The sequence below is a fragment of the Vombatus ursinus genome, unplaced genomic scaffold, assembly GCF_900497805.2.
Source record: "Vombatus ursinus unplaced genomic scaffold, bare-nosed wombat genome assembly UNPS02014785.1, whole genome shotgun sequence".
In the NCBI taxonomy this organism is placed as follows: Eukaryota; Metazoa; Chordata; class Mammalia; order Diprotodontia; family Vombatidae; genus Vombatus; species Vombatus ursinus.
Genome location: NW_020954563.1, coordinates 14480665 through 14503918, shown reverse-complemented (window position 1 = coordinate 14503918; position 23254 = coordinate 14480665). Strand labels below are relative to the sequence as shown.

The 23254-nt window shown below is 45.0% G+C and overlaps 3 protein-coding genes across 3 annotated transcripts in view; 1 reads left to right on the top strand and 2 right to left on the bottom strand.

The window, feature by feature from the left end:
* Positions 1 to 538, bottom strand: part of RAB24 (RAB24, member RAS oncogene family) — a 4417-nt gene extending 3879 nt beyond the window's left edge. Inside the window, 3 exon segments of the mRNA XM_027867283.1 lie at positions 146 to 281; positions 283 to 359; positions 362 to 538. Coding sequence (XP_027723084.1) covers positions 146 to 281; positions 283 to 359; positions 362 to 488 — 340 coding nt within the window. The 5' untranslated portion in view covers positions 489 to 538.
* PRELID1 (PRELI domain containing 1) lies at positions 455 to 3637 on the top strand. The gene is made up of 5 exons (XM_027867285.1): positions 455 to 646; positions 1553 to 1778; positions 2281 to 2394; positions 2560 to 2638; positions 3255 to 3637. The coding sequence occupies exons 1-5, from the start codon at positions 555 to 557 to the stop codon at positions 3404 to 3406; spliced, it is 663 nt and encodes a 220-aa protein (XP_027723086.1). The 5' UTR covers positions 455 to 554; the 3' UTR covers positions 3407 to 3637.
* Positions 3638 to 3789: 152 nt separating this feature from the next.
* On the bottom strand, positions 3790 to 20363 carry MXD3 (MAX dimerization protein 3). Its single transcript, XM_027867284.1, has 6 exons — positions 20222 to 20363; positions 19532 to 19628; positions 19103 to 19132; positions 18171 to 18285; positions 4757 to 4934; positions 3790 to 4508 (listed from the first exon to the last, which is right to left on the bottom strand). Exons 1-6 carry the CDS (start codon positions 20289 to 20291, stop codon positions 4393 to 4395), a joined length of 606 nt encoding a protein of 201 aa, XP_027723085.1. The 5' UTR covers positions 20292 to 20363; the 3' UTR covers positions 3790 to 4392.
* Between the last annotated feature and the right edge of the window lie 2891 nt (positions 20364 to 23254).

The window sequence follows — 23254 nt, the reverse complement described above, 5'->3', positions numbered from 1 at the left end:
ACACACACACACACACACACACACACACACACACACACACACACGCTTGGAGATCCCAGGCCGGAATGCCGGTCGAGGGTGCTCCACCTTACGATCTCCCACAAGCCTGGGAGAGCTGGAGAGAGGGCGGTCTGCGTCCTCTTACCGGGGCCGCATGCTCCCGCTCCTCCTGCCGCGGCCACGGCCACTCCGGGACCCGTCCGGTCCCGGTGCCCGGAGACCCCGGCGCAAGAGCCACCAGCAGGGAGCCAGCTGTTGGGGGTGGGGTGGGGGGAGAGAAATGGGGGAAGAGCCACACGCATCACGTGATAGGGACACCGGAAATTCACTCTGCGGAAGGGGCGGGGCCTGAGAGCGGCAGCCTGAGGCCGGAAGTGCCGAGCGGCTAGACACCCCCTCATGGCGGCGGCGGCGACGGCGGTGGCGGTGGAGGCTGCGGCGACCGCGGCTTTGGGACGGTGACGGAGACCGCGAGCCCGGCGACCCATCTCTCTCCTACCCCCCGATGCCTTGCGCCCCCTGACGCTGCCCCAACCCCTACCCCCGCCGGGACGATGGTGAAGTATTTCTTGGGGCAGAGCGTGCTCCGGAGCTCCTGGGACCAAGTGTTTGCTGCCTTCTGGCAGCGTTACCCCAACCCCTACAGGTGAGGGCAGGAGAGTCCGACCCCGCCACCCTCTGCGGGCCAGGGTGGGAGGCTCCCCGGCCACTCCGCACCTCAGCTCTTACAGAGAAAGGCGTGAGACCCAGAGGCCCCCTCCCCCCAGCCACCTCCGGGGACGGCTAGAGCCTCCGGTGCGTGCGGCGCTGAAGGTGGTGGCCGTAGACCTTTCTGCCTCCTTCCCCCTCCCCCGTGGTAGGGGCTGGCACTCCCGGGAAGGAGAAGCCCCCCACCCCGAGCACATTGGAATCAAGTCCTGGGAGCCCGAGCCGGTGGGGGAGGGGCCGCTTACCTCTCAGGTACTGGGCACCTTCCCTGCGGGGCGCCTCTTCCTAAATGGCATCTGGAGGGAGTCACACGGGGCGGCTTGGCCGAAGGGTCACCAGGCTTGGAATTTGCCCTGGGCCCCACCCTGACCTGCTCCGGGATTGGAAGTGGGGCAGGACTTCTGTCTGGGAACACCTTTGGTGTGAAGCCTGAGCTTTAGTTTCCTCTTTTTCTGCCCCTTCCTTCGCCCAGACAGGATGACTTGAACATTAAGTTGACTTCCTTTTTTTTTTATTTCTTAAAATATTCTGAACTTGACAAATAGCAAATGAGATCAGTATTTTCACCCATGTTGTAGAAGCCGAAGAGGAGATTGGATGCCCAAACAGGATGACTTGAGGAACTTTGAATTGACTTCCTTTTTTTTTTTTTTTTAAATATTCTGAACTAAATAAATACCAAATAAGATCTGTGTTTTCATTTCACTTATGTTGTAGAAACAGGGGAGGGAATTGAACATAAAGCTGAATCTCTTATGGAGAGCAGTGCTTTTCTTTTTAGGTACCTAATAAATTTATCGTGTACCTTTCCAAGCTGACTTCCTGTGTTGTGTTTCCCATACAGCAAGCATGTGCTGACGGAGGATATTGTGCACCGGGAGGTGACTCCAGATCAGAAGCTGCTGTCCAGGCGGCTTCTTACAAAGACCAACAGGATGCCCCGCTGGGCGGAGCGCTTCTTTCCTGCTAATGTAGCTCACTCGGTGTACATCCTCGAGGACTCTATCGTGGACCCACAGAACCAGACCATGACCACTTTCACCTGGAACATCAACCATGCCCGGCTGATGGTTAGTGTCTCTTTAGCACACACTCATTTAGAGGAGTCACAGAAAAGAGGGGAAGCAGCATGGTTCAGAAAGAAGAGTGAAAAGTAGTTTGACCTGCCATTACTTTACTGTGTGACATTTGGTAAATCACTTTTATCTCTCTAGGCCATAGTTTTCTCGTCTGTAAATTGAGACTGTTAGATTTAATGACTTCTAAAGGTCTTTCTGCCTCCAATAGACTGAGTATAGGCAAGTCACTTCACCTCTATTTGTCTCAGTTTCCTCATCTGTAAAATGAGGATAATAATATCACTTGCCTCTCAGGGTTGTTGTGAGGATCAAAGGAAATAATAATTGTAAAGCACATAGCACAGTGCCTAGCACATAGTAAGCACCATATAGATATTAGCTATTATTATAGAGTGGTGATAAAAGCTCCTTTTTCTTGATATCTGGCTCTAGGCCCTGTAGAATCTTGTTCTTCCTTCTAGATTACTGAAGACTTGTGATCATTTCATTCTAGGTGGTGGAGGAAAGATGTGTTTACTGTGTGAACCCTGAAAACAGTGGCTGGACTGAAATCCGACGAGAGGCCTGGGTCTCTTCCAGTTTGTTTGGGGTCTCCAGAGCTGTACAGGTAACATGGCACTTTGGTGAAGTGCTGAAAGTGGTGTAGGTGGGGGTAGAATCTTGGATTCTTCTACAGCTCTGAGCATCCTGGATTGGCCTGGGGCATGGGCAGTGACTTGAAGGGCTAACAGGCAACTAACTCTTCCTGTCCTGTCCCATCTCATCCTTTCAGGAGTTTGGCTTAGCTAGATTCAAAAGTAACGTGACCAAGACCATCAAAGGCTTTGAGTACATCTTGGCCAAACTGCAAGGTAAGAACCAAGGGATTTGAGTTTGGGGAGGAACTGAGGATATAGGTGCTGGCACTAAGTATGAGGACTCCAAGAAAAAAAAAGTTTGAAACACCCCTTTGTTGTCATGTTCTCTCTCCCCACCCCACCCCACCCAAAGAGTGCTGAATGAGGAGTTACGTGGTTTGAATCTTGTCTGTACCATTTAATACTTGCATGACCTTGGTTAGGTGATATAACCTTTCTTGACCTCAGTTTTTTCATCAGTAAAATTACAGATTTGAAAAAAGATCGATTAAGATTCCTTCTAGCACTCAAGCTATCATTGGGAATGAGACTAGTACTTAAGCCCTGTCCTTCACACTTCTGGCACTAGACACTCTCTAGTGTGTAGCTGCAGAAGAGCTTGAATCAGATGAAAGACCTAAACATGGTTTATCATGGTATGGTGGAAGGATCGATGGACTTGGAGTCAGAAGTTCTCGGTTCACATTCTTTTTATTCCCCATAGTAAACTCTGTGATCTTGAGCAAGGCTTATTCTCTCTGAACCTCTATTTCTTTATATGTTATATAAATTGCGAGATGGGATCTTCATTGTACCTTCTAACTGATACTCTGAGATTCTCTTTTTGCAGGTGAAGCTCCTTCTAAGACGCTTGTTGAAACAGCTAAGGAAGCAACTGAGAAAGCGAAGGAAACTGCTCTGGCAGCTACTGAGAAGGCCAAGGACTTGGCCAGCAAGGCAGCCACCAAGAAGCAGCAGCAGCAACAGCAACAGTATGTTTAAAGGAGTCACCCTGCTGCTTCTCCTGCAACAGAAAGGCCCTGCTGCCTTCCCAGATCGCCGGTCTTCAAGGCTGAGAAGCCTCTTGGCAAGACCTGGCATTGGGCCCGGAGCCCCAGCCCCTGAGCAGACCATCAGCACAGTGCAAGCCCACAGACAATCCAGCTCTTGTCCCATTACCTGCCCTGTGTCCGAGTTGTAATTTATCATTAAAAATCAATTTTCAGTGCTGTCCTTGGCTTGTAGAGGTTTCTGAGCCTTGGGGGTATTAAGTAATCCTGCTGGGTTTATAATGAAGTTTTCCAGCCATCAGCCTTGAACCATGCTAGTGACTGGCTTACCCTTTCTTTGTAGTCATGAAGAAATAAGATGGACTGCAGGCAGAATTAAGAAAAAGTTTTTTACTGAAAATACTGTGTGGTGTCTGTGGAGCTAGAGCCAGAGTCTGAATACAGCTCTATCCCACTTTAATGCTACTGGTCCCTTGAGTGCTGGGGACAAATCAGCTTAGCAGAAGATTTGCATCCCAGCCCTGAAAGGAACAAAAATCAATGCTGTAAAAAACGTACAAAAAAAAAAGTCTAGGCAGGGAGCAACAGACTGCCTCTACGTCAGCCCCTTGTCAGAGGCCTCTGGTTGCCTTCCATAACCTCTGACAGGGAACAAGGTTGCATTGCTTGTTTAGTTCCATATTAGGGCCATGGCTCACTCCTGTTTTCCCCCACAAAACGGAGTAAGCTGCAGTCTGTGCCCACATAAGAGAGAAGGGGTGGAACTGAGGCTAGTTAAAATAGCTCCAGGAGCCAGCAGCAGCCTCTGCAGTCCAGTAATTTTCTGCTTTGCAGGAATGCCCAGTATCATGAGGGATGCAAGCTGGAACCCACTTTAGTCAACCATCGCCAGGTCTGTGGCAGCTCCTCTGGCAGGCTGGGCAGCTTGGTGCAGCCAAGAGAGTGGGAGAGCTATGTGCCTGCTGTGGGCAGCAGGGATCATAGCCAAGCACTGCCACTATGAGAGTAGCTGTGCTCCTGGCCTGTGCTGAAGCCTCGAAGCAGTTCAGCACCACCCCCAAACACCAGGCTCTCCACGTCCACCTCCAGCTCCTCTGTGGAGAGACCAAAGAAAAATCATGTCGAAGGTCACTGAGAAAGGAAGTCTTTAGGGATAGCGGGCAGGCCAGGACACTTTAGCCATGAGATGAGGTGGAAGGGTGCTGGATACACTTGCTGGCCCCAGTAGAGGCTATGACAGTGGCCCAGGCCTTCTGGGGTCCACTGCTTCCCACTTAGGGAGATCGTTAGGGTGCACACTGACACCCTAATTCTGACCAGGGTGACGGGGAATGTCACTAACCTTGATCAGTATCAGAGCGCTCTGAAGAAAGGCCAGAGGAGTCCAGGCTATCTACTCGAAGACGCTCCCGCTCCCCAGCTGGCCCTCGGAGCTGTTCTAGCCGTTGGCGCAGGCTTCGCTGTTCACTTCGGAGCCTGTCCTTGAGCCTTCGTGCACGCTGCTCCTGTTCTTCCAGCTTCTACAGTCACAAGAAGCAATGAGTCAGCCCTCAGTGCCTGGCCAGTGGTGGTAGCTCTTCCAGTCCTAAGTGCTACCACACCTTTTTTTGTCCAAGTCATTTCCCAACCTGTGGCTAAGCCCCATACCCTGGGATCCTGAAAGCTGCTTTTTTCAGACTTGGAAGGTCCCAACTTGCATTCATGTGGAAGGGGAGGTGATAGGGAAGACAAGCTGAGGATGGCTGTATCTCCATCCACCCCAGGTTGGCTCTTTAAGTCATTCTGCTTGAGCTTTAACCTTTCAGGCCACCTGAGACAACAAGGCCTCTATAGTAACATTCTTCCCCCAGGCAGGATCTGTACTACTCTTCATAGGCAAATTGGGGTGGAACAAGGCAGAGCCTGGCCTGGACCCAATCCTGGCAGATAGCCCTGCCACTATAGACCCCTGCCCCTGACAGACTTCCCCAGTAAGTCTTAGAGATTTGAGGCAGGGTAGGATGGGGAGCTTCTGTCCATGTTCATCTCCCCTGCCAAGAACAGCTAAGAAGGCCTGTGGGTGCAGCCCCCTAGTTCTATGTGTTTCTGAGAGTGAAGGACAAATAGACAGCAAATGTTTAAGTCATGTTTCCCTAGCTGGTCATCCCTGAGGCGTTCCGGAACCTGATTGCTCCCATATAGTGAGGTGGATTCAATTTTGTGGCAGGGAGGGTAGGGCATGTATGAGCTAAGGCTACAGGAAATCAGTGGAGGCAGGAAAGTATAGGAGGGGTTAGATGAGGCAAAGTAGTGAAAAGGTGAAAGTATCTGGCAGGAGGCCCCTCTTTGATACGTAAAACTAAGCAAAGTATGTCCTTTACATTTCTGGACCTCATCTGTAAAATAAGGATTTTGCATGGGTTCTTTGACAACCAATCAATCTGAGCCAATTTTGTTCACATCAAGTCAACTTTCTGAGGGTCATTGCGTAGGTTTGGGGAGCTCAGGCTAACACACTTTAGTTAAAGAAGCAGCCATAGCTTTAAAGTAACAGCTATTGCAGGACAAATATTGCATGAGCTGGTAGCCTTCTCCCAACACTTGGGGCATTTTTAGTACTCGTTGGTTTTCCAGGTTTTCTGGGGCTAAAGCACTCCCCAGAAAGGCCTAGATGAGGTTGTTTTTCCAGATGCCAAAAGCCCACTGGGGCCCAATTCCTCCATGAAATTCCCTCACCAGAACAACCTGCCTGATCCTCTTCCTCCTTGGTGATTCTGTAGCAATTATTTCTTCATTTGTGTTGGTCTTGCTGCACTGCTGCCCCCCAAAGTTTGAAAGCTCCTTGAAGATAGGGACCTTGTCTTGTTCCTATGTAATATTCCCCATGGGGCTGGGCACATAGATGGACCCCAATGAAGGCAGATGATTTTAAGGACTTGTGCTTTCTTGTACCTAGACAAAAGGAGCCCCAAAGACTGTATAGGTAGAACCAGGAAGAATGGGATGGGCATCCAGAGTGCAGCTCAGTTTTCCTAATCCCTTAAGAACAATGTTTTGTACGTACTAGAGTAAATGCTTAATAAATGTCTATTGAATTAAGATTCACCAGCCAATCAATAATTCTTATATTTGGTGCCTGATTTTGGACTTAGGTTACTACAGGCAATGTGGAAGAGAGAGCAGGACATCAGTAGCTAGTCCTGACTTACACCTACAGTGTAACTAAGAAGAAAAAAAAACATGAGAAAAAGAGTTTATGAGAAAAAAAAAGGGAACATAAGGAATGTTTATTTTATAGAAGTGTCCAGTTGCATGCTTCAAGCTAATATGATAGTTCAGAAGAAAAAGATAAATAGGCTAGGCTGGAGGACTAGGTGAGGTTTCCTGGAGGGAGCAGAACTTTAGCTGAGTCTTTTGAAGATGAGTAGGATTTAGCTGGGCAGAGAGAGAATTCCAGACAAAGGAATCAGCATAGTGAGTTCTTAGAATGTTGTAGAGACCAACCTAGCTGAAGCCAAGGTTGGGGTATAAAGAGGAGGAGAAGGGGAAATGAAGGAAGCGGTTTGAAGCCACATTTGAGTAGGTGGGTGGGTGGGGACTTTATAAACCCAGACTGAGAGATTTACACTTGATGCAAATAGGGAGCAGGGACCAGCTCAAGATTACCAAGCAGGGGGAATAAGGCTGTCAAATGTGGGCTTACCCTGTAAAATCTGGTATCCCATAGCATGAGCTTTCTCTGGGCAAGCAAGCAGGCAGGCCTCCTCATATACACTCATCCCTTCTAAAGTGTTAACTGATAACTAATAAATGAGCTAATGAGGGAGGACTTGGATTTCAGTGAAGGAATCTTGCTTCCCTCTTAGAACATAAGATCATCTAGCCCAAACATCATTTTGGAGGGAAAATTGAGGTGCAGAGAAGGGAAATCCCGTACTCAGGATCACAAAGAAAATGCCAGGTCTCCTGGCTCTTCAATATCAAATATACTATCAGAAACCACTGGCTTTGTAAGTGTAACCCTACTTTGGTGCTTATGTATTTCTAAAAAATTATGGTAAAAAGTGTGGGATACCAGAAAGAACAGAGGACTGAAGTGGGGCAGATGTTTAAAAAGTTACTGTGTCAGATATGAGTGGAGCCAAGGTGGCAGAGTATAGGCCGAGACCCAGCTGAGTTCTCAATATTCCTCTCCAAACAACTTTGAAGTAATACCTCAAATCAAATTTTGGAGCAGCAGAGCCAACAAAAGGTCAAAGGGAGGCATTTATGCAGTCTTAACCAACTCAGGAGGTCAGCAGGAGAGGTTTATAACACCAGGGTGGGCACAGGCCCTGAGAATAGCAGTTGTGGACCTTGGAGGCAGCCACCACAGCAGCAGTAGCAGCTTCAGGAGCTCTCAGCCCAGAGCCAGAAACTGGTCAGAAAGAGATTGCAGGGGACTCTTTGCTGGCACTGGGTGCAGCTAGCACTGATTGGCAACTTTATTGCCCTTTTGCAGTTGTGGGTCAAAGTTCCAGTGTGGAGAGGAGTGCTTGTGATCAGTCACAAGGGAGCAAGGGATCTGGTCACAGTTGCAGGGCCAAGAGGCACACTAGTACTTGCAGCTGCAGGGAAGCAGGGGTCCTTCCTGAGTAAAGAGTAGAGTGCAGACCAGGAGAGCAGTGACCACACCTCTCCCAGATTAACACCAACCACAAAAACATTGAAAACTTGCAGAATCCCAGAACAAGCTCTGAAAACAGCAGCACAAAAAAAGCCTAAGGTTTAATACAGTGCCTCCCCAGCCCAAGGTGAGCAGAGCCCAACCTAAACATAAAGTCCAAAGTCAAGAAATAGGCTGGAAAAATGAGCAAACATTAACAACAACAACTTATAAAAACTTATTACAGTGGCAGGGAAAAACAAGACATAAACTCAGAAGAGGATAACAACATGACAACAGCCACAAGCAAAGGCTCAAAGAAAACTGCTGATTGGACCCAAGGCCAGCATGAATTCCTGGGAGAGTTAAAGAAAGAGATAAGAATGGTAGAGGAAAAATTGGGAAAAGAAATGATAGTGATGCAAGAAAATTATTAAAAGAGAATTAACAGCTTGGAAAAAGAGGCACAAAAAATACTGAAGAAAATAGCACCTTAAAAACAGAACTGACCTAATGGTAAAAGAGGCACAAAAATTCCATGAAGAAAAGAACTCCTTTAAAAGAAGAATTGGATCCATTCCTATTAAAAACACTAGAGAGAATAGGAATAAATGGAGTCTTCCTTAAAATGATAGGTAGCATCTATCTAAAACCATCAGCAAGCATTATATGTAATAGGGATAAGCTAGAAGCATTTCCAATAAGATCAGGGGTGAAACAAGGATGTCCATCATCACCACTGTTGTTCAATATGGTACTAGAAATGTTAGCTTTAGCAATAAGAGAAGAAGAAGAAATTGAAGGTATTAGAATAGGCAAAGAAGAAACAAAGTTATCACTCTTTACAGATGATATGGTGATATACTTAGAGAATCAAGTAAAAAATGACTTGAAATAATAGACAACTTTAGCAAAGTTGCTGGCTATAAAACAAACCCACATAAATCATGGGTGTTTCTGTATATTACCAACAAAGCCCAACAGCAAGAGATAGAAAGAGAAATTCTATTTAAAGTTACTGTAGACATTATAAAATATTTGATAGTCTACCTGCCAAAACAAACCCAGGAACTATATGAACACAATTACAAAACACTTTTGACACAAATACAGTCAGATCTAAATAATTGGAAAAACATCAGTTGCTCATGGGTAGGTTGAGCTAATAATAATAAAAATGACAATTCTACCTAAGCTAATTTACTTATTCAGTGCCATACCAATCAAACTACCAAAAAACTATTTTATAGAGCCAAAAAAAATAATAACAAGATTAATTCAGAATAACACAAGGTCCAGAATATCAAGGGAACTAATGAAAAATGCTAGGGAAGGTGGCCTAGCCACCTTAAATTGTATTATAAAGCAACAATCATCAAAACTACTTGGTACTGGCTAAGAAACAGAGTGGTAGATCAGTGGAATAGGTTAGGTACGCAAGACACATAGTAATCTACTGTTTGACAAACCCAAAGACCCCAGCTTCTGGGATAAGAACGCACTATTTGACAAAAACTGCTGGGAAAACTGGAAAAGAAACTAGGTATAGAGCAAAATCTTACACCATATACCAAAATAAAGTCAAAATGGATACATGATTTAGATATAAAGGCTGATACTATAAGTAAACTGGGAGAGTAAGGAATAGTTTACTTGTCAGATTTATGGAGAACAGAAGAATTTATGACCAAACAAGAGTTAGAAAACATTATGAAATGCAATGGATAATTTTGATTACATTAAATTGAAAAGTTTTTGCACAAAGCCAATACAACCAAGCTTAGAAGGGAAGCAGAAAACTGGTAAAGAATTTTTACAACCAGTGTCTCTGATAAGGGCCTCATTTCTAAAATATATAGAGAACTAAGTCAAATTTATAAGAATATAAGTCATTCTCCAATTGATAAATGGTGAAATATGAACAGGCAGTTTTCAGAAGAAGAAATTAAAACTATCTATAATCATATGAAAAATGCTCTAAATCATTATTGATTAGAGAAACGCAAATCAAAACAACTCTGAGGTGCCACATCACACCTATCAGATTGGCCAATACGACAAAACAGGAAAATAATAAATGTTGGAGAAGATGTGGGAAAATTGGAACACAAATGCATTGTTGGTGGAGTTGTGAAATGATCCAACTATTTTGGAGAACAATTTGCAACTATGCCCAAAGGGTTATAAAAATGTGCATACCCTTTGACCCAGCAATCGCACTCCTAGGGGTGTATCCCAAAGAGATCATAAAAGTGCAAAAGAGACCCACATACACAAAAATATTTATAGCAGCTCTTTTTGTGGTGGCAAAGAATTGGAAATCGAGGGGATGCCCATCAAATGGGGAATGGCTGAACAAGTTGTGGTATATGAATGTAATGGAATACTATTGTGCTGTAAGAAATGATGAGCAAGTAGACTTCAGAAAAACCTGGAAAGACTTGTGTGGACTGATGCTGAGTGAAGGGAGCAGAACCAGGAGAACGTTGTACACAGTAACAGCCACGTTGTGTGACGACTAACTTTAATAGACAGCTCTTAGCAATGCAAGGATCTAAGACATCTCCCAAAGTCTCATGATGGAAAATGCTATCCACATCCAGAGAAAGAATGATGGAATTTGAATGCAGATCAAAGCATACTATTGCTCTTTTTTTCCCTTCTGTTTTGTTTGTTTCTTCTTTCTTGTGGTTCCTCTTATGGGTTCTAATTCTCCTTTACAACATGACTAATGTGAAAGTATGTTTAATAGGAATGTGCATGTAGAGCTTACATCAGATTACAGGCCATCTTAGGATGGGAGGAAGGGAGGGGGAGAGAAAATTTAAAACTCAAAAGCTTTTGGATGTAATTGTTGAAAACTAAAAATAAATAAATTAATTTTTTAAAAAAGCAGAATTGGCCAAATGGAAAAGGAAGCACAAAAATTCAATAAAGTAAATAATTCCTCAGCCATTAGAATTGGGCAACTGGAAGCTAATAATTCCATGAGACTTTAAGAAAAAATAAAACAAGTTAAAGGAATGAAAAAATAGAAGAAAATGTGAAATGCCTCTTAGAAAAATAACTGACCTAGAACATAGATCAAGGATAGATAATTAAAGAATTATTGGACTACCTAAAAGCCATAATCAGATCCTAGACATCATATTTCAAGAAATTATAAAGGAAAACTGTCCTGATATCTTAGATCCAGAAGGTAAAATAGTAATGGAAAGAATCCACTGATCATCTGAAAGAAATCCCAAAATGAAAACTATCAGGAATATAATAGCCAAATTCCAGAGCTTCCAGGTCGAGGAGAAAATGTTGTAAGCAGACAGAAAGAAGTAATTCAAATATTGTAGAGCCATAGTCAGAATAACACAAAATTTAGCATTTTCTAAGCTAAAGGAGCAGAGAGCTGGAAATATGATATTCTAGAAGGCAAAGGAGTTAGGATTACAACTAAGAATAATCTACCCAGCAAAAATGAATATAATTCTCCAGGGGGAAAAAAAAGTAAATTTAATGAAATAGAAGACTTTCAAGAATTCCTGATGAAAAGACCAGAGCTAAATGTTAAAAATTATTTTTACATGTAACTGGGGAAAAATAAAATACTTAAAAAAAAAAAAAGACCAGAGCTGAATAGAAAATTTGGCATTCCAACAGAGGACTCAAGAGAATCATAAAAAGGTAAACATGAAAGAGTAATCGTAAGCGACACAATAAAGTTAAACAGTTTACATTCCTATATGGAAAGATGATACATGTAACTCGTAAGCACTTTATCATTATTAAGGCAGCTAAAAGGAGCATAGACAGAGGGCATGAGTGTGAGTCGATTATGTTGGGATGATTTAAAAAAAAAATGAAGGGATGAGAAAGATGGATGCACTTTGAGAAGGGGTAAAGGAGAGTTAAAATGGAGAAAATTATCTCACATAAAAAGGTGTGCAAGGAAGGGCTTTTAGAGTGGAGCTGAAAACAGGAAGGAATGGGGGACAGACAATGCTTGAACCTCACTCTCATCAGGATTAGTTCAAAGAGGGAAGGAGATGTAGATATATGCATGTGGAGGGGGGGGGGGGGGGGGGGGGGGGGTGTTACACAAATTAAGTTGGGTATAGAAATCTATCTTACCCAAAAGGGGAAATGGGATAAAGAGATAAGTGGAGAGGGGATAATAAAAGGAGAGGAGATTAGAGGAAGCAGTGCTCAAAAGCAAAATAGATTTTCAAGGAGGTACAGGATAAAAAGAGAGAGAGAGAAGGATAAACAGAAGAAAATAGGATGGAGGGAAATACAATTGGCAATCATTACTGTGTATGTGAATGGCATGAGCTAATCCATAAAATGGAAGCAGATAGCAGAATGGATTAGAAACTAGAATCCAACAATATGTTACATATAAGAGACACACTTAAAACAGAAAGACAAACACAGAGTTAAAATAAAGGGCTGGAGCAGAATCTATTATGCTTCAGCTGAAGTAAAAAAAAAAAAAAAGGCAGGGGTAGCAATTTCAATCTCAGACAAAGCAAAAACAAAAATAGGCCTAATTAAAAGAGACAATCAATCAGGGAAACCACATTTTGCTAAAAAGTGCCATAAATAGTGAAGTAATATAAAAAAATTTACAGCAAATTTCTCTGATAAAGGCCTCATTTCCTAAATATATAGGGAAATAAGTCAAATTTAGAAAAATAAGAGCTATTCCTCACTTGATAAAATGGTCAGAAAAAGAAATCAAAGCTACCTATAGTCATATGGGGAAAAAAATCTAAATCACTATTGATTAGAGAAATGCAGATTAAAACAACTCTGAGGTGCCACCTCACACCTATCAGAAATGATAAATGCTGGAGGGGGTGTAGGGAAAATAGGTACATTAATGAACTGTTGGTGGAGGAGTGAACTAGTCCAGCCATTCTGGAGAACAATTTGGAACTATGCCCAAAAGGCTATAAAAGTCTGCATACCTTTTTATCCAGCAATAGTTCTACTAGGTCTATATCCCAAAGAGATCAAAGAAAAAGCAAAAGGACCTATAAATACAAAAATATTTATAGCAGCTCTCTTTTATGGTGGCAAAGAATTAAAAATTGAGGGGAGCCTCATCAATTGGGGAATTGCTAAACAAGTTGTGGCATATGATTGTGATGGAATATTCTTGTGCTGTGGGAAATGATGAAGGAGATGGTTTCAGGAAAACTCGGGAAGACCTATATGAACTAACATAAAGAGAAGTGAGAAGAGGGAGATCACTGTGCACAGCACAAACAATGTTGTAATGATGATCAGCTGTGAAAGACTTGGCTACTCTGATCAATACAATGATCCAAGATAATTCCAAAGGACCCATGATGAAAAAATGCTGTCCACCTCCAGAGACAGAACTGATGAACTCTGAGTTCAAGTTGAAATATAATTTTCTTGCTTTCTTTCTTTATTTTTTGCTTTATTTTGAGATATGGCTAATATGAAAATATGTTTTGCATGATTTCACATGTATAATTGATATCATTTGTTTACCTTCTTAATGGGTAGGAGATGGATGGGAAGGAGAAAGAGAATCTGTAGCTCAAAATTTAAAAAGAAAAGAATACCTAAACATAAATAATATTTTTAAACATGTAAAGAGAAAGTTATTGTAAGAAAGTATTGGAAAGAACATAGGACTGAAGTGAGGCAGATGTCAAAATAGAATGGTTCATACATAAGACTGAGAAAAGTGGAAGAGAAATGATCTATGAGAAGGAGAGGACTCACAGAAAGTCGGTCACTTTCTCTGTCTGTTGCTCACAATCCCCTATGACCCCAACTTCACCCACCCAATTCTTCCTTATCCTTCAAGGTATTAGCCCCTTGAGACAAGCTAATCTAGTGTTCTGGCCCACACTGGATTATAGGGTCATTGATTTAGGGGCAGAAGGGAGCTTAAAGGTCATCTAGTTTGAACTCCTCCTTTTTCAGAGAAGGAAACTGAGGCTCAGAAAAGTTAAGACTTGTGCATGACCATATAGATAAGAAGTGGCAGAACCAGGATTCAAATTCAGTTCCTCCAACCTCAAATACTGATCTCTTTCCACTCTAAGATGCTGCCTTAAGGCTTCCTGAAAGGGATGGATGAGAACTCAACAGACCAGATAGGCTGAGAGAATAACATTTCCTTGGCACAGGGAGCAACAAAAGTAAAGGCATAAAGGCTATAAGGGTGGCTTATGTTAGGGAATTTCAAGTTACCCAATTAGGCTGGATCATGGAGTTATGGCAGTGGTATTGAGATGATTGGCAAGGTCCTTCAATGCCAGCAGGCAGAGGAGTCCAAAGTTCCCATTGCAGGATTTGATTAATTCAGCAGCAATGTGAGGGATGACTTGGAAGAGGGAGAGAGTAGATCCAAAGAGATCTTAACAGATCCAAAAGGCTTTTGCAGTAACCCAAGCAAGGGGTTAGACCAAGACTGCAGCAGTGAACACAAGGAAGAAGGACTGGGTGGCATTTCAGAGCTGGACTCAGCAGCGCTTGGAAACTAATTAGACAGAGAAGGTGAGAGAGAAGGAAGAGTCAAGGCTGACAGTAGGCTTTCCAACATGGGACCCAGGGTAAATAGTGCATTGACAGAAACAGTGAAGTCAGAAGAAGAAATTTCCTGTGGGTTTGTTTTCAGGAAAGGTCTGTAGTTCAGTTTTGGAAATGTTGAGTCTGAGACACACATGGAATATCCAGGAGATCTGGAACTCAGAAAAAAAAAAAGGGGGTTGGGGCTAGAGACAAAGAGATTTGGGAGCCATCTGCAGAGAGATAACAAGATTTCCAAGGGAGAATAGAAGAATCAAGACTAAAACTTTGGAAAATACCCACCCTAAGGGGACAGGAAGAGAGCCGTAAGATTTAAAAAGAGATGGGAACTTTCGAAATCATCAACCCTCTCTCATTACAGATGAGGAAACAGTACCAGAGAAGTTGCTTAAATAATCTCTTAAGTAACTAAGGTCACATAGGTAAAAGGGGGCAACATAGCACTGTAGAAATTGGAGTTAGGATTCAAATCTCCTCTCTGATGCTTAAAAGGTGTATCGTCATGACTAATGTGGAAATATGTTTAATATGATTATACAAAAGAGCCTGTATTGGATTGCACAGTATCTTGGGGAGGGGGAGAAAACTTAGAACTCAAAATCTTATAGAAGTGAATGTTGAAAACTAAAAATAAATTGTGTGTGTGTGTGTGTGCGTGTGTGTGTGTGTGTGTGTGTTTTAAAGGGTAGGGAGTTTGAACCAGGTCACCCTGGCTGTTGTTCATACACTGTCATACCGTCTCCCATCTTACACTTTAGCATGCCTTGATGGACATTAAGATGCCTAAATAAAAGATCAAAAGATTTTTAAAAAGGGGTGTGGTCATGGTTGTCTATTCACCTTTATGAGAATGTTTTTTCATCTCTAAAATTGGGACAATAATGCCTTGTAATACAGTCTTCATAAAATGTATAAAAAGCTCCAATTAGATGATATCCATAAAAAATGCTCTGCAAACCAAGTGCCATTAGCCATGATTATTACAGGTGGCAAGATTGGGGTTTTTCTTAACTTCAATTTCTTTCACAGCAAGGAACAAAGTAGAGGCAGGGAACAGTCAGGGAGAACAAGGAGAATATTCGATCTCTAAAGCCAAGGCAGGAAAAGGTAGCCATAAAGACAGAGTAGTCTATCATATCAGATGCTGCAGACCCGGCAAAATGAAAAAGGACCAATAAAATACCACTGAATTAGTTGATTAGGAGAGCATTGGTGACTTGTAAGAGCAGAGTATCAATGGGGAACGGCAAGGATGAAAGCCACATTTGAACAGGTTGAAAAGTGAATGAATAAGTGGTAGAGAACTGAAAACATCAGGCATAAATGATATTTTGGGGCAAAGGAAGGCAATTTTAGGATTGGGAAGACCCAAGCATGTTTTAGGCTGATAGGAAGGAGCTAAGGGAGAAGAGATAGTCATCTCCCATCTCACTGGAACAAGGAACTGGAAAAGGCAAAAGATGATGGGAATGAAGGGAAATTAATATAGCTCCCATGGATTTAATTAAATAAGTTTTTATGAAGCATTTACTATATGAAGGCACCCACGATCTGAAGTGTAGGGGAAAAGGTGGTTAATGTGCTGCATTTAGATCAGAAGACTTGGATTCAAATCATGATTGTGACACTTACTAGTTTTGTGACTAAGGTCAAGTCTCTTAACCTCTCTGAACCTCAGTTTCCTCCTCTGTCAAATGAAGAGCTTAGACAAGATGGAATATGAGGTTCCTTCCAGATCTAAATCTATGATCTTTTGTGCCAGGCACTGTACTAAGCACTGGCAGATAGTCTTCACCCCCTTTGTAGGCTGAGAACAGCCCATTTGCTATTCTCAGGAACAGACTGTTCCCCATCCTCCCCTTCCCCCTGTGCCCCATGCCTTGGTACACACTCCCCGTTATCTGCTTTATAGAATCCCTAGCTTTTTTGCCTTGGGCACAACTAGAAAGCCCTCCCTCCTCTCCACCAATCCAAGCTCTTCCTATCACAGAATCTCAGCATTCACTTAGTATGTCCTCTAAATGTACTCTTGAAATCAGGAATCATTTCTACACCAACCCTGCCAGTGTTCTTCCACATTCCCCTTAAAGACTTCCAGTGACAAAGACCTCTATAACTTCCCAAGGCTATTCCATTGTTGGACAGCAATAACCGTAGCTGCTTCTCTGCAGCTTCTGCTCGCTGGGGCCAGAGATCAGGAGCTGACCAGCACAGTCTAATGACTTCCCCATGCCCTCCCTTTGGACATTTAAAGAAAGTGAGCAAAACACCACCACCCCCTTAAGTCTTCTTCAGTCTAAACATTCCCAATTCCTTCAACTGATAGTCATATGACAGAGTTCAAGTGCCCTTTCAATCCTGGTCTATATGGGTGTGTTTAGTAATTTTTCAGTTGTGTCTGACTCTTCATGACTCCATTTGGAGTTTTCTTGGCAAAGATCCTGGAGTGGTTTGCTATGTCCTTCTTTAGCACATTTTATAGATGAGGAGACTGAGGCAAACAGGGTTAAGTGACTTGCTCAGGGTCACACAGCTGGTAAATGTCTGAGGCTGGATTAGTCTTCCTGACTCCAGGCCCAGCACTTTATCCACTGTACCACCTAATTGCCCTTCAATCCTGGTCCATCTTCCTCTTAATGAATGTTTGCTTGTGGGTGTCCTTTCTAAAATGTGCCCCAAACTGGAAACAATACTTCAAATGTAGTCTGACTGTTCTAGAGGATAAGGAAACCATCACCTCCCTCACTAAAGGGTATGTTGAATGTCTAAGCGGCCCTAAGATGGTTTTTTTTAAAAATTTGTTTGTTTGCTATCCCATGATGTTGCTAATTCATATTAAGCTGAGTCCACTAACACCTCAAGTCTGTTTGGTTTTTCCCCCCCACATGTTAATTCTTGTCTAGATAAATCTTACCTAGCTTGTACTCATTCAGGATAATTTTGGAACCCAGTGAAGGACTTTACATTCATCCCTACTAAATTCATATTAGATGAAACTTCCTGCTCAACTCTCCCTCTGGAGATGTCAGCACCATGGCCTCCATTTGTCCCAAGGTCATCGACACTATGTAGACATTGGTCCTCTGCAGAGAAGCTGCTCCAGGGTGCAACCCTGGTTTCTTCCTGTTCTGTTTGTATAACAAGGGGTTGCACCCACAGTGAGCCTTCAGTGCATACTTCTAACACCAGGAAGGAGGAATATGACAAAGGAGGAAAAGGTTCTGAAGCCATAAGAAGGGCAACGGCCCCCTAGCAACAATGATTCACTCCAGCAATGACATTTCTTAACCGAGGTCCTCCTGTCTCTGGACCTCTTGGTCCTCCTCTGCATCATGAAGAGGTTATACTGAATAGTCATTTAGTCCTGTCCTGGCAAAACATCCTATTGCATTATGATGCCAAATGTAACACCAGGAGAACTCCACTCTCCAATAGTTAAGACCTCTATCCTCAGCGGACATGTGATTCAGGCCACCCCACTGACACTAGATTCCCCCAATCCCTGATTCTCCTCCCACTGGGAACAGGGCAGAGTCCAGTCAGGCCCTGTGCCTTCCCACCTCACCTGGATGTGCAGACGAGCCCGGCGCAGCAGGCTCAGGGTGGTGTATCGGGCACAGTCTGTGCTTAGGGGCATCTGTTGTTTCAGCTGCTCCAAACAGCGCCTCAGTTGGGCCCTCCTGTGAGAGGGAAGAAAGTGAGCAGGTCCTTCAGAGTTTGGGCATCTGTGGGTTTGGGGGCTTCCCCTACGATGGAAGGGTATGGGGAACAGCAGCAAATTGCCAGGCTCAAGTTGAGTCCAGCAGGAAGCCCAGGACCACTTCCTATCCAGAAGCCTCCCAGCCTGAGGATTGACTCCTCTGGTTCAAGGTTTCCCCCAGCCTAGATGATGATGATGATATTGATGACGATGGTGATGGTGATGGTATGTAGGACCAAGATTCCTCTCCTATCTCCCTCTAGTGCTAGAACCCCAACCAGAGAGGGATCCTGGAGGTTAGGTAAGTCCAACTCCATCATTTTTACATATAACATCACTTTTGTGTAGCCCTTTCCAAAGCACTTTCTTCGAAACCATTTTGTGAATTAGGTGATTCAAATAAACAGTTGTCCCCAGTTCACAGATGAAGAAACTGAGGTTCAGAACCACATGCTTAAGTTTGTGCAGGTAGGAGATGTCAGAGCCTAGATTCAAATGGCTCTAAGTACAAGACTCACTCTGTGATACCTCCCCTGCCTCTTAATGATTGGGAAAGGGAGTTCCAGTTTTCATGTGTAAAATGAAGAGACTGGACTAGATCCGCCTTTTGGTTCCTTCCAGCCCTAAATCTAGGATCTTATGATGCAGTCCTACCCCACAGGTGGTCCTCCCCACTCCCAGATCCCAACCCAAGTTTCCTGGTTTCCAAGCCCCTAGAGAAGCTTTGGGAAAAGAAAAAAAAAACACTTTTTGGGAGCAAATGAGGCAAAACAAGGAGCCACGCCCTCCACAATCACCTGTGTTTCTCCAGTTCGCTGTGCACGGATCTGAAAGGCAAGTGAGGGGGTGAAGGTGAGGCAGGTGAGCAGCCACTCATGACCCTGTTTCCTCCCCCCAGTGAAAAGGAATTACCCAAGAGATTAAAAAAAAAAAAGGATAATCTTTAGATGTTATCCCAATCCTCATTTTACAAATGAGAAAACTGAGGTCTAAGGAGGTTAAGTGACTTGCCTTCAGTTGTTCACAGAATTTTCTTTCTCCCCAGCCCCTAAAGACTCCAGCACCCTAGGCACAACCCACCCCCTATCAGGGACCCAGTCTGAAACTAGGTCACCTGTGGGCGCCCCCTAGAGTCAGAACCAGACACCCACTTCACAGCTGAGTAGACTGAGGCCGGGATGGGCCAAATCCACCTCCTGCCTCCCCTCCCAAAACCCAACCTTCACCTTAAACTGTCCCTAGGGGCCTTGGGTCTCCTCCTTCCGCGGTTTACTGGGCCCAAGTTGTGAGTAGGACACAAGGAAGCATAGCCGTGCTCTGCCTCTGAGGGAGAGATTGTGTTCAGAGACTGTTAGAGCTAGAAGACACCTCAAGATAAGCTTATTTTACAAATGGAGAAACTAGGGCCGAAAGAGTCTAAATGATTTGCCCCGAATCACAAGACAGATTATCGGACATCTTTAGATTGATTGCCCATGAGCCCCAGCCCCCCGAGCGGGGGGCGCGCTGCGGAGTATGGAGAAAAGGGGGGAAGGCTTTTGGCGCCAGGTCCTCTTTCCCTCCTTCTTCCCAAGCTGAGCGGGGGGTTAAACTGCGAACGCGAGGGAAATGAAGCCCTGGCAGGGAGTCGGAGAAGAGGCTAGCGGAGCAGACTGGGATGAATTGAAAGGGGAAGGGGCAAAAAGACGCTGTCCCCGCCCTAGTTCTGACCCCGCTGGAACCAGGCGGACTGGCCACTTGATGAAGCTAAAAGATGAAAGCAAAATAAGTTTAGCTTGCAAAGGAGAATTCCTGCTGGGGAACTGCCTCCCACCCCTGGGCTCTCCAGTCTACAGCCGCCCGGGTCTGATTCGAGGGGAGCAGGGCACATAGGGAGGCCCAAGGATTGGGGGTAACCGGGGAACCAAGTTTCTTACCTCGTTCCCTCCGATCCAGGTACTCAGCTGCTTGCAGTAAAACCTGGATGCTACTGGCACCCTGCTCCATCGCGACCACAGCTGCCTGCGGGCGGGCGGGGAGCCGAACCTAGGGCCTGGGGTGCGGATCTGTGGCTGCGGTGGCGGCGGCACTTTTGTTACAATGTAACTGACACGGCGCAACAAACACAGAAAGCCGGGCTCCGCCCCCTTCGAACGTCCAGCGCTCCTCGCCCCGCCCCCTTTGGAACTGGCCCGGGAGCTGGGACTTGCCCTTGCGCCACCTCCTCTTCCACTCGCAGCTGGGAGACCCTCCGGCAAAGTCCAGACTGACCCTAGCGAGTTGAGCTTCGGACTAAGGTCCCATGATCCCGCCAGGTGAAGCGTCTAGTCACTCCGTCTTTGTTGTAGGTTCCCAGCTCATGGTTGCTTCAAGAGCTCATAAGATTTAGAACTGAAAGGGCACAAACTACCTAATCGCATTTTACAGACATCTGAAACTCCGGGCAGGGAGTGGAGCAGCGGGGGTGGAGTGGTAGGAGGACAAGGGAGGGAAGAAGGGAAATGACTGGTCCAATTTCCCACAGGAAAAAGGAAGAGAACTGATGGTAGCCAAACCAGAGGAAGGCAGAGTGTGGAGTTAGGTTAATTAACCAGTGCTCTGCGCCAGACTCGTGCAAAGCCCCTCGAAAGTGACCTCGGTCCCTCCACTCTCATTACCCCCGTCGATCCCAGGAGCTCCTAAGTCGGTGACGCAGATCTTCGACCAAAGGTAGAAAGCCCTCAAGAAGGCGAAAAAGAAGAGCCAGTCAAATTGTGATATCGTGATGAGCTTTGAATGTGCAGTCGGGAGACCTGGGTTCCAGTTACAGCCCCAGTCCTGATGCGTTCTGCGACCTCTTTGGACCTCGGTTTCCTCAGTCTTTCGGATCCCTTCCAGTTCCGATTTTCTGATTTCTAGGAAGAGGCACGCTGTACTTTCTTCTCTCTGCTGTCTTCTTCAGACATATACCACAAGCAAATTCCTAAGTCATTGCAGATAGACGAGAGATCATCTAGTCCACCACCAAACAGGCACTCGAAGAGAACCGATTTGCTCTGAGCCACACATGCAGTTGGTGGACATTTCTTGCGTAAGGGTGAACCGGTCTAGTAGCACAGCCTCTAAGAGGAACAGTTTCTCCTCGTACCTCGGACATTGCACCTGCCATGGACTTCCCCATCCCATGGAAGCTGGAGCGCCTCCCGTGGGAATCTTTCAGAGAACACGTACCATCCGAGAAACTCAGGGGCCATGGATGAGGTCTGGGAATCCCGGCTGGACTCTGCCCTCGGAAGGCCGACCACTGACAGCCTCCTCCTCCAGCTGTCAGGATACAGACAAGCAGGACTCTACACGTGGGCACAGCCAGAGCTTGGCCCGCACTTTTCAGCCCTCTCATTGGCACAGAAGGACTTGCGTCACTCTACCGTCACCCTATGGGCGGGGCTCTCGGGCTGCCGTACTCCCATTAGCTGACTCGGAGCTTCTCCGTCCCACCTCCTTAGCAAACAAATTCGGGCGGGAAAGAGCAGGTTTCAAATTTGAAAAGGGGGAGGAGCCAGCAGGCTGGACGCCCCGCCCCGAGGCCGCACTGCGCAGGTGTCAGGTGCTCGCTTTAACCCTCCACCTGCTCTGCCCCAAGACTGTGGCGGCGCTGGCAGAACCTGCAGGGCCGAGGTGCCCGCCAGGCTTACCCTTGCGATGCCCAGAAGAACGTACCCGCCCCAGGAAAGCTCCTGTCCACCGTCTATAAGGGAGTGCCAGGGCTCTTGCCACTGACTGTAGTAGCGTAGTCTGCTCACCACGCAAAAAACCCGAGCGGGGTGGGGGGTTGAGTTGCGAAAGATGGGTGGGGATTTCAGCTCTGCTAGCAACACGCATTTATTAAGCACCTGCTATATGCTCGGCAGTGTACTAGGTCCTGGGGAAACAAGGACAAACATGAAACAGTCTCTGCACTCGAGGAGTTTACGTGCTACTGGGGAAAGACAGGTACACATAGACATATATATATATAAATACAAGGTAATTTGAGGGGAAGGGAAGGATAAGGAAAGGCCTTGTAAAGGTGGTGTTTGAGCTTTGAAGGAAGTGAGGGATTCTGAGAGTCGGAGATGGAAGATGAAATATCCTGTGCCACACAACAGCCAGAAAATTAGTTTGGCCCCTCCTTCCCAGAGCTGGTAAAGGGGAGTAATGTGTTTTATCCCCAAAAAGGCAGGTTGGAGCCAGGTTGTGATGGGCTTTAAATCCTAAACAAAGGAGTGTGTATTTGATCGTGGAGACAATGGGAAGCCAATGGAGTTTCTTGAACTGGGGAGTAACACGGTCAGACATATGTTTTAGGAATATCACAGTTCTGAGAACAAATTGGATTGAAGAGAGGCTTGAGACAAGGGAACTGATTAGGAGTTCAGGGCAATAGTCCAGGAAAGACGTTATGAGGGCCTTGAACTGTGGGAGTGGAAGAGAAAGGAATTCAGAGATGCTGTGAAGGTAAAAACAGTAAGAATTAGAAGCTAACTGATTAGATGTGGGTGAGAGGGAGAAGTCAAGTATGACACCAACGTTGTGAACCTGGATGATAGGAAGGCAGGAGATGCTACTGCATAGACCTGGTCACTGGGTCATTCGATTTGCTGAACTGTTTTTCTTTGTTGTGAAGGGAGGCTTCGAAGGTGGAGGAATGACATATCTAGAAATGACTAACGCAAACAACAAAAGACAAACTAAAACACTAAAAAAATCAAAGGTCAGAAAATGGGTGTCCACCAATCAGGAACAGCTGAGCAACCCTTGGCACGTGAAAGGAATGTTATTGCACCATCACAAATGGTAGATGTGACTAATCCAGAGAAACCCGGGGAGAATTTGCATGAACTGAAGCAGAGAGAAGCAAGCAGAACCAGAAAAACAATGTACACTTAAACTATAATAAAAGAATCAAGTAGAGCCCAGTGTTGTGTAATTATTATGACTAATTTTACCCC

Bases quoted from the DNA above. Each gene is read 5' to 3' on its own strand.
- PRELID1 (XM_027867285.1), top strand. From the start codon at position 555: ATGGTGAAGTATTTCTTGGGGCAGAGCGTGCTCCGGAGCTCCTGGGAC. The intron at 647-1,552 runs GTGAGGGCAGGA...TTTCCCATACAG, and splicing joins CGTTACCCCAACCCCTACAG to CAAGCATGTGCTGACGGAGG. The intron at 2,639-3,254 runs GTAAGAACCAAG...CTCTTTTTGCAG, and splicing joins CATCTTGGCCAAACTGCAAG to GTGAAGCTCCTTCTAAGACG.
- MXD3 (XM_027867284.1), bottom strand. From the start codon at position 20,291: ATGGAGCAGGGTGCCAGTAGCATCCAGGTTTTACTGCAAGCAGCTGAG. The intron at 19,629-20,221 runs GTAAGAAACTTG...TCTCTCCCTCAG, and splicing joins CCTGGATCGGAGGGAACGAG to AGGCAGAGCACGGCTATGCT. The intron at 4,935-18,170 runs GTGAGGTGGGAA...TTGTGACTGTAG, and splicing joins GGGCTCGTCTGCACATCCAG to AAGCTGGAAGAACAGGAGCA.